The sequence below is a fragment of the Nylanderia fulva genome, unplaced genomic scaffold, assembly GCF_048542155.1.
Source record: "Nylanderia fulva isolate GAGA-0341 unplaced genomic scaffold, ASM4854215v1 Scaffold14, whole genome shotgun sequence".
Lineage (NCBI taxonomy): Eukaryota > Metazoa > Arthropoda > Insecta > Hymenoptera > Formicidae > Nylanderia > Nylanderia fulva.
In genome coordinates, this window is record NW_028189622.1 from 3819856 (window position 1) to 3836854 (window position 16999).

Sequence of the window (16999 nt, forward strand, 5' to 3'; positions counted from 1 at the left end):
TATATTTGCTGTTATTTAAAGAAAATTATATAGATGATCATCGAGATCAAACTTTGGCGTCATCTTATCTTTATATAGATAATCAAAATATGTATTATCTATATCTGTATTATCTATATTTTAGATGAAAAAAAGTATTATATAATTCTCAGATCATTTTTATTTTTAATTATTATCTAGAAAATTATCTAGATGAATCGCTATGTAATTTTTAGTTTTTATCTAGATATATTTAAAATCATCTTCATCTTATCTCGGATGAATTTACATATTTTTATCTCATTTTTATCTAATTAATTTTAAAATCATTTAAGCACAACACTGCTTGAGGCGATTAGGCGATTAATGATGTTTGACGAACCGAACCCTCGCGCGATCGAAATCACGAGGGTTCTTCAATTCTGTTCTTCGAAAGGTGTGGGATTAAATCGGAAATGTTCTCCCAAAATTCCTAGCTTAACCGTAAACTTTGCACTCATCCCCAGAGAAAAAGATAGCGGGAGATAGAATTCCCTTAAGAAACCTCAGTCTTACTAAGTAGAAGTTCTTTAACCGAGAAATTATTGCACGAGATAAGAATAATGTAACTGACAGATAGGTTTACTTAGATAAAGTTTCATTCTTCTCTATAAAATCTTTTCAATATTTCAAAAAGATTTAAGATAAATATCATACAGAATTTTTAAAAATGTTCCTATGTCCCTTTAAAGACATCCAAATATTTCTGCTTTCGATCTGTATACAATCTTACAGTCAGAGCATGTACCTAATAAATTTTCCATATTTTTTTATCTCTCGCCCAATCCTTTTTGGCTCGGGATCTATCGATTACTTTATCAACATGAGCGTCCGCAAAGGGAGACAAGAGAAGACATTTGCCCTCTCTTGGAATCAGTAATAAAACCAAGCATTTGCTCTCTTTTCGAATAAACACTGGAATTTATTTGTATATTTAAAAAAAAAATTAAAATTAAATAAAAAAAAATGAAGTAAAAAATCCTGCAGACGCCTACGTTTGTAGAGCAAATTTACCTAAAGAAATCCGCGGCTCTGACATCCGGCAGAGGCGGGGTTCTGCCGCTCCCGCCGAAGGTGAACCTGGTCTCCTGATGGGTCCCAACCATCGGCGTGGGTGGCGGAAGAGCCGAAGTGCCTTCCGCGCCGTTACACGCGTTGTGACCGATCGTCGTCTTGGAGTTGCAGTCCGATTGACCCGAGTCGAGTTTCGAGCGGGTGGATCGGCTCGACGGCCCGGCGACCTCGGTTCCATCGAAGGCGCAGAGCGGTGATGTCGGCGACGACGGAAGCGGCAGCGGCGGAGTGGTTTGGTTCGACGGCGCCGCGACGGAGATGGGCGACGTCGGTGACGCCGGCGACGAAGTGCGGCTGCCCGTGGCTACGTGCTCGTCGGAATGTCCGGCGAGATGGATGGGTGATGACTGTGACGGGGCTGTGGCAGGAGGCGACATTTCGGCCGGCACGTCGATTAGGTCGAAACTGTCGTCTGGCTGCTCCCCGTCCGTCGTCGTCACCTGGGAAAATCGTGTCGATATATTATTTTATGATATATTACGATCGCACGGAACATTTTTATATTTTATATTTTAATTTCCCAAGAATATATACAAAAAGAGATACAAATATGGAAAATTCGGCGAACGATATTTCAATTATATTCGAAATTAAAACATTCCCTTATTAAAAATATCGAAACCTTAATAATTTTGAACTGTGAGTGATTGGGATAAATAAATGGAATTTTTGACGCAAAGTAAATTTCAGGAGAACACAGACAAATTAATTTTTAATTAATTTTGGATATTTCTTGCAGAATTAAAAATTCACGACAGATGAGAATATCTCTCTTGATATTTTCGCCAAAAGGGCTGATTACAATTTTATCAGAAAGAATTTAGCCATTAAATTTAAAATTATAAACCTCTTAGAGCTTAGAGCATTTAAAATTTTCTGTATTTAATAAAAAATACAAAAGATTTTTTTGCTTGAATCCACGTACTTTCTTCTTACACGATAAAAAAAAAGCTATTCCGTGCATTTGAATTAGCGGCGAAATATTTTTGGTATTTAAAAGAAAGAAGGATTTAGAGAGTAAAATTAAATCGTTTCATACATCAAATCTCTCGTTTCGGAAATATTTGCCCATTATTCTATCCTTGCGAATTCAGATTCATGAATCATTCCCTTTCATCGCGTCTTACGAGGAAAAAAACGTGGCTCTCGGTAATTGTTCGTTTAACACACAAGGACACATTTATTAATTCATTTAAATGAATTTAAAATACCATGCCCCGAGCGCGAAACTTATATGAGGCATTTGCACGTTGCTTTCGTGCTTAGCTGCACACTGAAATATGGATATTTAGCATGCAAAGGTGCCCATTAAATCCCAACGCGCGAAAAATATACTTTCCTAGTATAGATTCAGTAAACAACATACGTTTAGAAGCAAGCGTTACATCGATATAGATATCTATCTTCATACTTCGATGCAATAATGCAACACGCGCTCTTCATTAATTATAACACTTAATTAATATTTGATACTATAATATTTATAATATAAAGTACTCACGCTCAATTACGTTAAACTTTAACTTTATAAAAGCATGCAATATAATTCATTGCTGATCTCGATGTATCGAAAACTCGATGTTACACTTTGTACACATATAGGTATACATCTATCTACGAATATTATAGAATCAATATATATATATAATGCATCAAAAATAAATAATATATATTTACCGTGTCGAAATTAATAGACGAAAGCAAACTAATAATCTTAATTTTATAATCTATCATACACAAATTGAACTTGATATCAATCCTTTACGTTTCAATTTCGAATTTTGAGAAATCAAAATTTTAATGAAAAAAAAAAAAGATTATAACAACACGTATTTGCATGTAACGCGGCGAGGGTGTATTTGTGTTGCACATGTAACATTTACAATGTTCCTCCGGTGTGTACACAAGCTCCACGCGCTTTACAGCCAATTCATATAATATATATGTTGCCATTATACCGCCCACATGGGTTAAATGGATCAAATTTACACGGTTGTTGTTGAGCGAAATTATCGTCTATTCTCCATGCTCGTTACGTATGCCTCGTACCATAGTGAGCATCGTGTTTGCGCTGTCGGTGCTCGTGTTGATCGTTGTCTCCGACGCCGTGCTGGAACCCATAACCACGACTTTCGGCACCGTCCGGCAGCTGCGGCTGCCGCCCGCCGACTTGAAGTTGAACCGCCGTATCGCGGACGAAAGAAGGTCACCGTCTCGTCCGCCGCCGCTGACACCGCCGCCACTGTCAGTCCCATATTGTCCACGCGTTGGCTGCGACTGCGATGTATCCCCTTGATCACACGCGTTACTTCCCAAACTGCCACATCTAGTTGCCGACTCGCGATTCCTCGAGCACCCCTGCAACAGATCCGAGTTTACGGATTCGCGCGCGTGTCTTCTCGCGTATCCATCAAACCTCGGAATTCGATCACTCTCTACGCTGGAAAACGAATTATTTGTTTCTTAAAGAAATTTTTATTTCAATAGTGCCACATTTGTTTGAAACGATTCAATATTTGTCTCTTTTGGATTTCTTATATCAAATAAGTAGGTATTAGTTTCAAACAAATGGGACTACTGAAATAAATATCTATTTGAAAGCAATAGCTTTTTTCAATGATAAAATAAGGCAAAAAAGGAACAGAGTATTAATGGTATTATTAAAATATTAATTTGAAATTAATAGCTTTATTCAGTGATGAAATAAGGCAAGAGAAAAGAACAGGGCACCCTCCATTTCCCTTCCTTTCGATTCGCTTTTAATTCGAATGAAATGATGAAAAAGACGCGTATCCATCAAACCTCGGAATTTGATCACTCTCTATGCTGGAAAACGAATTATTCGTTTCTTAAAGAAATTTTTATTTCAATAGTGCCACATTTGGTTGAAACGATTAAATATTTGTCTCTTTTGGATTTCTTATATCAAATATGTAGGTATTAGTTTCAAACAAATGGGACTACTGAAATAAATATCTATTTGAAAGCAATAGCTTTTTTCAATGATAAAATAAAGCAAAAAAGGAACAGAGTATTAATGGTATTATTAAAATATTAATTTGAAATTAATAGCTTTATTCAGTGATGAAATAAGGCAAGAGAAAAGAACAGGGCACCCTCCATTTCTCTTCCTTTCGATTCGCTTTTAATTCGAATGAAATGATGAAAAAGACCGTCTTATTTTTTTTTCTTACTTGGGACTTGTGTTCCGGGGTGGACGGTGGATTCGGTGTGTTCGGCAGCGAGCCCCCCGCAGGGGTACAGTGCCGCAGTCGCGCCAGGGCCGTTCGAAGCCCCTCCGTCACGAGGCTCTTTTATTGCTCCCTCGCCACCGCTGCCTCGGTCCACCTTTTTGCGGGTCGCTCCCTTATCCTCGCGGAAGCCGTTTTCTCTTTGCGACCTCTCAGCCGGATGCACCAAGTCCACCCACTGTCGCACGCCGCAGGGATGATGACCCGCGTGGGAGTCGAGAGATTCGCCAACCCTCTGCCACGTGCCGCTGATTGTGCCGCGCGCCGTTTATCAACCCTCGCATTCACCATCGCACACCTGCATCCCGGTATACGCGACCCGACTCGTCGTCCCTTTTACTCGTCCAATGTGTCTTTGATCTATCTAAAGACACAGTTTGGCAGAGCGATCTAATCAATTATCGATTGCAACACTGATTCCCAAGTATGAACATTATTATCGGTCGACAGTTTTAATGATGAGTAATGAAAATAATTAAAATAATCATCAATTTTGATCTGACTGTTGTTAAACAGATGGGGGAGGCTTTTTCATTATGATTCATTCGATAAATTCAAGGAATGTCTTTTGAGCAATTATTATGATTTTCATGCAGTTTAGACATATTTATTAAGCACGAATAATATTTTAATGTGTATTGTCTAGAAGTTAGAATTTAGACTCATCGTCCAATGTGTCTTTGATCTATCTAAAGACACAGTTTGGCAGAGCGATCCAATCAATTATCGATCGCAACACTGATTCCCAAGTATGAACATTATTATCGATCGACAGTTTTAATGGTGAGTAATGAAAATAATCATCAATTTTGATCTGACTGTTGTTAAACAGATGGGGGAGGCTTTTTCATTATGATTCGTTCGATAAATTCAAGGAATGTCTTTTGAGCAATTATTATGATTTTCATGCAGTTTAGACATATTTATTAAGCACGAATAATATTTTAATGTGTATTGTCTAGAAGTTAGAATTTAGACTTATCGTCCAATGTGTCTTTGATCTATCTAAAGACACAGTTTGGCAGAGCGATCCAATCAATTATCGATCGCAACACTGATTCCCAAGTATGAACATTATTATTGATCGACAGTTTTAATGGTGAGTAATGAAAATAATCATCAATTTTGATCTAACTGTTGTTAAACAGATGGGGGAGGCTTTTTCATTATGATTCATTCGATAAATTCAAGGAATGTCTTTTGAGAAATTATTATGATTTTCATGCAGTTTAGACATATTTATTAAGCACGAATAATATTTTAATGTGTATTGTCTAGAAGTTAGAATTTAGACTCGTCGTCCAATGTGCCTTTGATCTATCTAAAGACACAGTTCGGCAGAGCGATCCAATCAATTATCGATCGCAACACTGATTCCCATAAGTATGAACATTATTATCGGTCGACAGTTTTAATGGTGAGTAATGAAAATAATCATCAATTTTGATCTAACTGTTGTTAAACAGATGGGGGAGGCTTTTTCATTATAATTCATTCGATAAATTCGAGGAATGTCTTTTGAGAAATTATTATGATTTTCATGCAGTTTAGATATATTTATTAATCACGAATAATATTTTAATGTGTATTGTCTAGAAGTTAGAATTTTATATGAAAATAATTTTCTAATGATAACTGTTGTATTTCACGCAATGAAAACACATTTTATCACGCAATATCAATTAAATATATCCAATAAAAATATTTAATAAGGAGAAAAGCCAATAATCACTCTCACATTTGATCATTAATGATTGATCGTTAATAACTACAAATTATAAATGTACCGCATGTGATTAATACTCTCAATAATAATTATTAATAATTACATTAATTATTATTTTATTAATAGATTATGGTTTATACGTACACATTTTAAATAGATATTTGTATATACACAAATATACATTTTATTCGTGAACGATATACTATGAGAAGCTAGAAATTCTAGAAATATATTTTATTCATATACGAAATATTGATCGACAAGTTAATAAATTATTAATCACAGAAATGATTACATACTTGTCTGAACATGAAAAAAATAGTATAACAGAAATTACAATATAATTTTTGTAATCATAAAACATACTAACGTACACAAGAGAACTCTTTTGATATTTTTATATTCAATAATATCATATATTACGTTTTATATTTTACAAAGAAGTATTATAACCATTCAAACATTTTAATGCATCAACGAATGAATAAAAATAAATATTAATAAACAATCAAATAAATGCATAATTTATGCAATTTTTCTAGTAACAAATATTTGAAATGTCGCTTTATTCCAACTTTACAATAAATGTTGCGAAAGGCAAAGGAATTTTTTAAATGTAATTTATACTGTAAAATTTTACTCCGTGAAGGGCGCTCCGATTAAGCTGTAGAATGATAACGATTTCTGTCTGCGTTTCTCGAGCCTTGAGCGAGCATTCGAAACGCGTGCGACCGGCGAATATTGAAATCCACGCTGTCTGCCGCCTGCACGAAATTCAGGAATTCTTGCAATATTCGCACTTCGAGTCCGGTAAACGCTAAAGTTCCCAGGTTCGACGCGAGACAACTGTGAGCTGTCGTGTGGCAATTTTCATTGCAGATTCACATCAGTCACCGTACACGCGATTCGACGTGTCGTTACTACTTACCATATCGGAAACAAACTGTTGAAAAAATTTTCTATTAACAATCTCGCGCAATGATGTGCCGCGGATAAAATAAACATTCAAGTCGCGTGTACAGCGAGTAGTAATTTAAATTCGATCGATTACAGACTATAATTCACCGAGATTTCTTTCCGCGAAATTCCGTCTTGTCTCACGAAAAGCGTTGAATCAATAATACCTTATCATGTTATTTTTAATTCTTTAGGATATTTAATTTTAAAAATGTCACGTAATAATTAGTGTTCGTTAATTAAAGTTATCAGTAAAGTTTGAATAAATGAAAGAATTCACCTAATAATTCATAGAGTCGTCCTTCACGTAACTATAATTAAAAATATTCTTCAAATATTTGTAAAATGTTATTACTATTTATTAATAAAATTTTAAAAGTCTTCTTTAATTATGCCTCTCTCAACAATTATTCTTGCATTTATAGAACTCTCTAATCAAATAAATATGACTCGTAGAATAAAAAAGCTTTATCATTTGTAATTTGTTTTTTAAGAAATAGTATATATTTTTTATGATTTAGATAAGTAAAATAATTCAAAATTGGTCATCAAACTTTAATCGAAACAAATTACGAAATAAAAAGAACTTATTAGTTATAGTATTTTGAAGAATATATCATTTTCTAATCAATATAAATCTGATAAACAAAACAAATTAAAGTCAACTTGCACTGAGTTTGGGACGCTATATAGTTTGCAAATTATTACGTAAATTTTCCCAATTACCTTACATATCATCCATCAATCTCTTCGATATACACGTAGGTGCGTTACTTTGTCGCAAAACACTCTTGTGATGTCGAAACATCGTCACTCCCTTCGTCCCTCGTCGGACTTTCGTAAAATTCCTGTAAGAGGAACACAAAGGGATCAAGTCAGACGAGGCGAAACGAGGAGACAAATAAGAGGAGACAAAGTGGAACGTGCTTTGTGCCTTATTTTTACGAGTCTTCGTTTGCGATCACGAGTCTGTTTTCTATCCTAATTTCGATTCCCTTCCCTTCTTAGAAATTTACGGGACATCTGACGCATAAAATTCTCTCGAGAGGAGACGAAATCGCGCGCCAAGCGATGACGCGTGGGTCACTTGGAAAAAAATTGCACTCGTAAATCAGGAAGTGATAGAAGGCGTATTACGCCCATAAATTCCAGGAAGAGACATAAATGTTAATCCTCTATTGAGAATTGAAGGCACAGGTTTTCGCAAATTTAGATTCAATATAAAATAGAATGCGCCCTAGTTTTTTGCAAAATAAACTCATTTATTATGATATTTTTTCATCGAATTTTTTGTATCTCTCTCGTGTTGATATAACATCTCGTTTATATTCGTTTTCAAAAATTTAACAAGGAAGCGGTGCGTAAAAGCAAATATTTCGCAGTCGTATATTAAGATAGAACTGACACAGTGATTTGCAATAATTCCGCACATATATTTTTGCAAAAGCTCCAAACATGCGGAAAATATAAATTTACAAAAATAAATATATATGTTCTTTAAACTTTGTGCTGTGCGAACAATAAAGATTAGTTATTGCGTTAAAAATATTGGCGGCATCGAAAGAAAAACAAAATGCCCGATATTTCGTTCGCAACAATATATACGAAAACCACTTTGCGCGAAGTTTCAAAATGGATAGAGGTAATTACGGTGGCTATTGTTTTATATAAAAGCTTTTATTGTCGATGAAATAGCGAATCGTTTATTGTTCAAAATCGCGCAAAAAGAACGATGTTTAATCGTAAAACGTCCGCTTCAATTCGTCACCGCGAATTCTGTTCCGGCCCGAATCGTCGAAATTATTTCGCGGACCGCACAAAGATTTAACTCTCTCGTGTTAACTATTTTATCGAGTTAACGAGCCGCGTTGATATTCGCTTTGTATATCTATCAAGTCTATATTGAAAACGCGTTGACGCGCACAGAGCTAGTGCGGAAATATTTTCAGTGCCATTTGTCATATGAACGGTGAATTAGCTTTTCCAGATATTGCGCTCATATATATATATATATATATATATATATGTATATATGTATGTACAGGCACACATGTATTCACACAATCACACCCTTGCATCCGACGATGAGCCGAGTCCGAGTAAACGCATCGATTAATTACAGCACGGTCGCTTGTTTCTCTCAACGTTTCCTCCGGGAATGACGGTTTCTCGTTACACTAAGCTGCCTTTTACGCACCTTTAATTAATCCGTGAAAGCCGAAAAGTGAAATTATCGAACGAAAAGAATACAACATACGCCAATTATATTTTATAATAATACTATATGCAAGTAATGCATATAGATATTTCGATACATTAATTATACAAAATTAACTTCAATTGATTAAAAGGATTGTAAATGTACAAAAAAACTTGCTCGCAGAAACGCTGCGCTAAAATTTCAATATTATAAAATTTGCTAATATTGAAATAGCATATACATGTGTAAACTTTTACATTTGCATTTTGCTAAAATTTATAAACTTTTGAAATTAATACGCGAAAAAAGCAATACTCTCAATATTCTCAAATGCAATTTTAGATTATTATTGCAAAGATTTCATATTAAAAATAATAACAGTAATATAATATATAAGATGGGATTTTTAATCGCTTTCTTATGTCAAATTAGTGTATCACTATATATATAAAAATCGCTGACAATTTATATTAATAAAGCGATATTTCTCAATAATAAGATTTAATCGTTTACTTGTGATTTTTACACTAATTACTCATCGGAAGCGCAATCATAAATTTTTAATGAATTTCTAACGATTATTAATCTTTATGAGCTATTAAATCTTTGACGGTAATTAATAAACGTTGAAGAACGATGTCGATTATTTTCGAAAATATTCGCAAGATCGGGTTTTATTCCACTTTTCATCCCGATCGAGGGATGATAATTATTTCAAAGTCCGAACTTTCTATGAAAGCAGCGCGATATAAAATACCGTTAACCACGAGTGATTTCGGCACTTGTAGATATTTGATTGTATTTTGGAGCCTGTTGATCAAATGGATCTCGATAAGCGACGGCTTACTCGTCGGAAGAGGTACGATCCATTTTTCAAATGTGAACTTCCTACGTTCGAGCGCTCTCGTGGCGCTCTGATTTCGCCGGATGGCAAACGTGCACGAGGGCACGTCGCACGTGACAAATCTGGCTATTAACTTCCGTAGGTGGCGACGATTAATTGGCAGATTAATATCGGGGCAGCCGATCGTTCTCGCGACGAAAATTACGTCACGGCAGGACATTATTTCGCAAATCTCGGAGCCGCGCGGATGATGGAATCGATTAACTTTGCAGGAGAGCTTAACTAGACATTGTGTACTATATACATATATACGTTGTTACATGATAACGGAATTAGAACAAATTCATTACGTTTTAATTAACTTTCTATTAATAAAATTTATGCAACTCTAATTATGAATGTTGGTTATGGACGCACACACTTATCAATGTGACAAATCAATATGCTAATCACGAAGGCATTCATTATATTAAAAGCCTGCGATGTATAATTGACGTGACATTTGCAATCATTAAATTATTTTGCGAGTTGTGACTAAAAAATGTCGAAACAAATTTCAATTTTATTTTTATGGACATGGAAACGTCTTTTAGAATTTGCAAATCAATTTCTAGAGCTTTTATGTACAGTAAACGAAGATTTTTATATGATTTTCAAGCGTTTGAAAAATCTGTTTTAAATGTCAACTTAAAAATATATAATACATTTAAAATAAGAAAAAGTATATAACATAATAAAATATATAAAAATTATTAGAAAAGAGAGTGAGAATAAATATTTACATTAAATATATAAACACATATAATTCACGAAAATTAAATTAGAACCTTCCTTCATAAATATTTTGAAAATAAAATATTTTAATAAAAATTTATCAAACTTATTTCTCCAAAGTAAATCTAACTAAAATATTAAAATTTACATAGAGAATTAAATAGCTAAACATTGACATTTAAATATTAAATATTGATGAAAAAAAATGTATTTTCTTGAGTATTACGTGGAACATCGATGTCTGTTGATTTTTTTATAATAATAATAATTATTATTATTATTAAATAGTCGGAACGATTTGACAGTAGTCGGGACCTATTTATATATATATATTGCATATCGATAAATCCGCTATACTAGTGGAGGGCAACAACGGGGTTGAGGATACGATGTGGGAGAGAGGTTACGACGACGAACACGGGTGAAAGGGAAGAGAGAGGTTGGGGTGATGGAGGACTAGATACGAGGGACCGTAGGCCGATCGACCTGGTTAACCTACATAGAAGGAGAGACCGAAAGGGAGAGAAGAGAGGTGCTTCTCTCTCTCTCTGTCTTCGTTCCTGGCCGTTCGGCGTTCTCGCGTTACAAAGAAAAAACTTTATCCGATTCTCTCTCGGCCTGTTTTCTCCGCAATCTCTATCTATCTCTCTTTATCGGCCAGGTGGAAAACTCGGCGCATGTCGGCGCCGTCGACTTGGATGGTCAGGTGCTTCCGCTAGGTTGAACCGAGGCGATCCTCGCGAAGAGAAGTGTGATGGTGTTCGAGCGAGATGATTGGCAGCGAGGAAAAAACCAAGACTTTTTGTAATACGATGTGTCGTGGGGATTGAGATTGCTACAGGTTCGACGTGCTCAGATCGTGACGCTGGAAGCTCACAATCAGTGAAAACGATCCCTATTTGTTGTAATACAACGATATTGGGATTCGGATTTTCTTTTTTTTTTTTTTTTTTTCGTTTTTTATAGCACAAAAACTAAATTTATGGAAATCCCGTCGGTTTTAAATCCTCGTTTTGGATACGTAAACGCTACTGTGTATCACGTTGAGCCATATGCATGCAATGTGGATGATAACGCGAATCTCAAGTTACTGTGTCAACAGCGCGAATTAAATAAGCTTAGCTTACAATTAGTAATTTGCTGTACTTTATTAGATTACAGCGTTACCTTTAATGTGGAAAGAGAAAGAGAAAATTTACTTAGCCAACTTTAATTTTGAGTGACACTGATATAACCGCCTTTAGAACCCGTATCTGTGCACATTAGTGAAAGTTAAGTGAAGGGATTTAGTGGCGTAAGTAGAATAAGTCAATAATTCGTCGGGCTCACTTTATAGATATCGAATTTATATTGAATCCCTTGCAATTTTATACTTATAGTCCGTCATTCCATTGAGTCCCTCCAACTTTTTAATTTAACCCCTTTTACCTCCTTTCTCTTTCGAGAAGAGGCTTTAACTTCCAACTGTATCAAACTTCAATTTATAATAGTGTGCTAAAAGTTGCCGTGATATTGGCTCGTAATTATTTTGTAACTCCAGACATTTGAATGTTAACGTTTACCTAGCACGTACATCAAATATAAATGTACGTATATGCATATTGCAAAAAAACTATCCTATATTAATTGATCACTCGCTGAAACGCAACAACATGCGCGTTTCCGTGAGTCGGTGATTTCGTTACCATCGAAACGGGTCGCGGCTCCGATGCTTTTATACGGTTCGATTCTTCCGATGGATGGACGATCGTTACAACGACCTATCCCATTCTCGCTCGCCTATCAGCGCCCAAACGTAAATACAACTCCGATAATTTATCGTTATAATGGCACGAACCTTTTTCGAACACCACAATCATTCCCATTTTAAGGACGTTAGAGACATACATATACTTAATAAAAATAAATGAAATGTAAATAAAATCAAAATGCATGAGTTTTACAATTTAGCGTATTTTTTAAACGATCTATTCGATTAAATCGGTTCATTGGTCTGGTTCTCAGCTTTTCGCCCTCTTTTCTCTCTCTTTCTCTCTCTTTATTCCGATTCTCCATTTACGTTTCTCAATTGTACTCGTTTTACGTCTATAAACAAATTAGGTTTACGTGTCTATGGTTTCAAGAAATCTATAAATCACGCAATAGAAACTTGCAAGATTATTACTGTCAATGTTAAATATAACGTTATGTTTTTTTTGTCTTCCTTTTAAATTGCGCAGTTGATATTTTTGCCGCGAAGTAGAATAAGAAAAGGCTGACACTTTGAAAGCATTCAAATACTTCGCTGAGAGGTTCTCGTATTAGAAGAGTTATAAAGTATCATATCTTGAATCGAGTGCGGAATTTAATTGACCCATATCGTGTGTCAACTAATACACGAAATGTATTTTAAAAAGACTAGAGCTATTTATTTTTTCGAAAAATGTGTAACATATGAGTGTATAATTCGTTTCCTGGAAATTTATTTTTTGCAAAGTGAAATGTTTCCACAATTGTTTCCTGACAATTGTTATAAATATTTTAATCAAAATTTGAAAATATTAAAAGGTCAAAATATAACCATGTTTTTGCGAACATCTCATGACAATTTTAACATGCGTATAACTGCGGGAGAATTCTACAGCAACATTAAAATAAATACATTTATATTGGTTAACATTGTTCATATAATCTGTTTACAATTGCAAATCATTCTTTTGATTTGCACGATATGTATTCGTAAAAACAGATAATTTTAAACAACGAGATTACATTTTACAACTTTTAAAAATAACAAGTAAAATTTTAAATCGTGGAACATATCATTTCACGATCCTTTCATCCTAGTTTTACTTTTATAGGACATCTTGAATATTGTTACAGACATCACTTCAATTATTATTATTGTTATTTATTATTATTACCATTCTACGTTTCTCTGTCACATATGTACGTTCAAGTACCAGAATTTAATAGTTCAAATATTTTGAATTCCCAAATGTACACTCTTGTTACTAATTAATTTAAATTATAGGGGTTGCGCTACTTCGGACTGTTGTAACATAGTTTGCAGTTCAAACACATAATCGCGTCGCGACAAGAGAATACAAACATAAAAGACAGGCATCTCTCGTATTAGAGAAGAATATCTATTAGAGAATCAAGAGATAGGATTGTGTAAGAGAGATATTTATCGCTCAGGGCAACAGAGGCGATGGGAATATTATTATGCTGCGCGAAGCGCGTGCAGAGTCCTTTTCGACCCTTCAAACAGAAATGCATTGCATATAAATTGGACGTCAAATGCGTTAGCACTAAAGTACAATTGAGAAACGTAAATGGGGAATCGGAATAAAGAGAGAGAAAGAGGGCGAAAAGCTGAGAACCAGACCAATGAACCGATTTAATCGAATAGATCGTTTAAAAAATACGCTAAATTGTAAAACTCATGCATTTTGATTTTATTTACATTTCATTTATTTTTATTAAGTATATGTATGTCTCTAATTCCCTTAAAATGGAAATGATTGTGGTGTTCGATTAAATTAACCTTTCCATTGTGTTCACGTTTCTATTTAGATATTTACGCTCATTCAAACGGTATGTATAATTTTTGATTAAGCATTGCGTGTGTATTGTGAGAAATTTTGTGCAAAATTAAAAAAATAGAATCTCTTCTTCCAATATTTATTTAAAACGGATATACGTCCCTGCGGAAACCACTTTAAAATAAAATTATTTAATTAGATATTTATGCTACCAGAGAAACACGTACATACATATATACATACATTAAATAGTATACAAAGTTTCCATCGATACTCTCTGAAATTAAATGAAAAATCAATTAATGAAAATAATTATAACATCGGAGTAAAACGACACCGCAACATTTTCCAATTATATATGACTGATTCTCTAATAATTATTTAACACACAAATTTCGTTAAAACTCTCAAACAAATAACTATTCCTCTCTGCATAAATTCATTATATTCATTAATTAAAGATTTATCGTTAGAAAATATTTTCGTGTCAGTTTGAAAATTAAAATGACTTTTGATCTAGCGCTCCCTTCGAAACGATCTATTCGGCGCACCGAGAGAACGAAATTTACGATTCGATTTTTCCATTCTTGCCTCGTGCAATTCTTAAGTGGACGAAGAATCACGTTACAACCCACTCGTCCAAGTGCGCATCCAAGTTCGCAGGTTCGATTCTCCAAGTTCGACTCTCGGGAAAACGCGAACGTCGGACACTCTCCGGATACGTTGAACACGTACAATACGTTTATACGAAACGGCATCTTTGTCTCGAAACTCGGAAGAAATTGTACATCCAATCCGAGTTTCTAGAGATCTAGAGAAACTGGAGGGAGGAAATGATCGCGAAACGAAGCTAAAACTCGGCTTCGTCGAGAATCTCCCTCTTTCTCTTTCTCTCTCGAGGCACGTTTCGCATCGCCCCGACCTACATTCGATCGGCCACCGTGTTCAACAACAAGCTGCTCTCACGCGGTTAGTAACCGGGAATGTAACCGCGGTGAGATCAATTTTCGAAGGCTTTGGATTTTAGCTCTGGAAATCCGTTTCGTAATCCGATTGTCGCGAATAAGCATTAAAATTGTTTCATTGCCTTTAGCTTCGCGAAAAACCGTCCGAGATAATGGAGCCAAAGATAGAAATGTGTGGGATATTTTTTTATTTAATTCATCATTGCATTTGAACTCGATTTTTACCATTAGTCTCGAGAGGAATGGTCCACATAATGCTTTTATACAATTTACATCTACATTACTAACAATGTAATTGGTATACTGACAAAAAATTATTGAATTTGATATATAAAAAAAATCCTTTTCAAAACAGATCAATATTTATTTGTTTCAAATAAATGATTGATCGGGTAGTATTGAAATAGATATTTATTAATTTAATACTTTTGTTTCAATGTATAATAATGAAGATAGATAACGCGACGCGTACATACATGTACATAAAAAAATGGTACATAAACTTTTCTCAGAAGATTAACTTGAATCCCTTGAATTCCCTCTTATATACATATTCCTACCTGTTTCGCTCCTGTTGGTAGCAAAAAACGCGTCGGTCCGTCACTCGCAGCGAGAAACGTCATTCGCATATCAGCATGCTGCGATGCACCCCTCGACGCACGAACGTCGGTGCACCGACCGGTTCATCGCGACGCGGTCACGAGGGGCGAGAATCCGCGAGGTGTCGTGTCGCGGCGAGAAAAGCGCGCTGACCCGTTCGAGCCTCTTGGAGCGCGCATAAAAAAATAACAACCCCTTATATCACCCTCACGCCGAAATAAGAAGAACGTATCGGTTCTCGTCACGCTCGTCCTGCGTTCCCTCGTCGAAGATTTCCAGCTGGACGCGCGCGGAAATCCCGAGGGAAATCTATCGAGATTTCACAGATACGTCTGACAGATACACAGCTGACAGATCTCGAGGAAGAGTGACGAGACGCGAGACGATGCTCCGAGTTCTCTCGCGACGTTCGCGAGAAGTGCTAACGATATAAAGCATTCACACTTGCACGCACACACACACATATACACATATACGTGTTGCATACACGTGTTACACGCGCATGCACATGCACGAGGCGTATCGCAACACCCTTATTAATAAGGGATGTAAACACGCGATCGGTCGCGCGCCGCGGTTTTGCACGCAAATACCTAAGGCTTTTCCCAAAAACCGGGGGTTGACAGAATGAGAGAAGAAGGAGAGACAGAGACAGAGAGGGAAAGAGAGAGACAGAGAGCACCACCCGCTCTCGCGCCCCACGTATGACTGTCGCATCGCGGTACAACAGCAGCAACGAGAACGATGCGCAGGAGCGTGCAAACGCCTGCGCTTCACCTTCTCCACCACCTTCTGCTCCTCCTTCTCGTCTTTCGTCTTCCTCCTCGCGTTCAAGTTAAATCCCGCTGTTGTTGTTGCTCTGCCTCTCCACCTGTCTTTCTCCCTATTTCTCTCTCTCTCTCTCTCTTTAGTTCGTGAATCCTCCATCGGTCGATTCGCCGTTTCGATTTTGCGTCCTAATATCTCGTGGCGACATAAGGGGTGATCGTGATACGCATTCGAGGGAGAGAAAGAGGGGATGAAAACGGTATAGGGTAGACGGAGATGGATTTCGGCGTCCTAC

The 16999-nt window shown here is 35.9% G+C and overlaps 1 protein-coding gene and 1 long non-coding RNA gene across 3 annotated transcripts in view; both read right to left on the reverse strand.

Moving 5' to 3' along the window:
• Positions 1-4388, reverse strand: part of LOC114929175 (uncharacterized) — a 37691-nt gene extending 33303 nt beyond the window's left edge. The window contains 3 exon segments of the mRNA XM_085480195.1: positions 1033-1532; positions 3142-3450; positions 4287-4388. Of these exon segments, the coding sequence (XP_085336321.1) occupies positions 1033-1532; positions 3142-3213 (572 nt within the window). The 5' untranslated portion in view covers positions 3214-3450; positions 4287-4388.
• Positions 4389-4713: 325 nt separating this feature from the next.
• LOC114929176 (uncharacterized) lies at positions 4714-16652 on the reverse strand. Of its 2 annotated transcripts, none has more exons than XR_003819206.2 (3): positions 16530-16652; positions 7753-7874; positions 4714-5348 (listed from the first exon to the last, which is right to left on the reverse strand). It is a non-coding gene; the product is annotated as an uncharacterized LOC114929176 (long non-coding RNA). The 2 variants fall into 2 exon arrangements; XR_003819208.1 differs by lacking the exon at positions 4714-5348 and adding an exon at positions 6614-7012.
• Between the last annotated feature and the right edge of the window lie 347 nt (positions 16653-16999).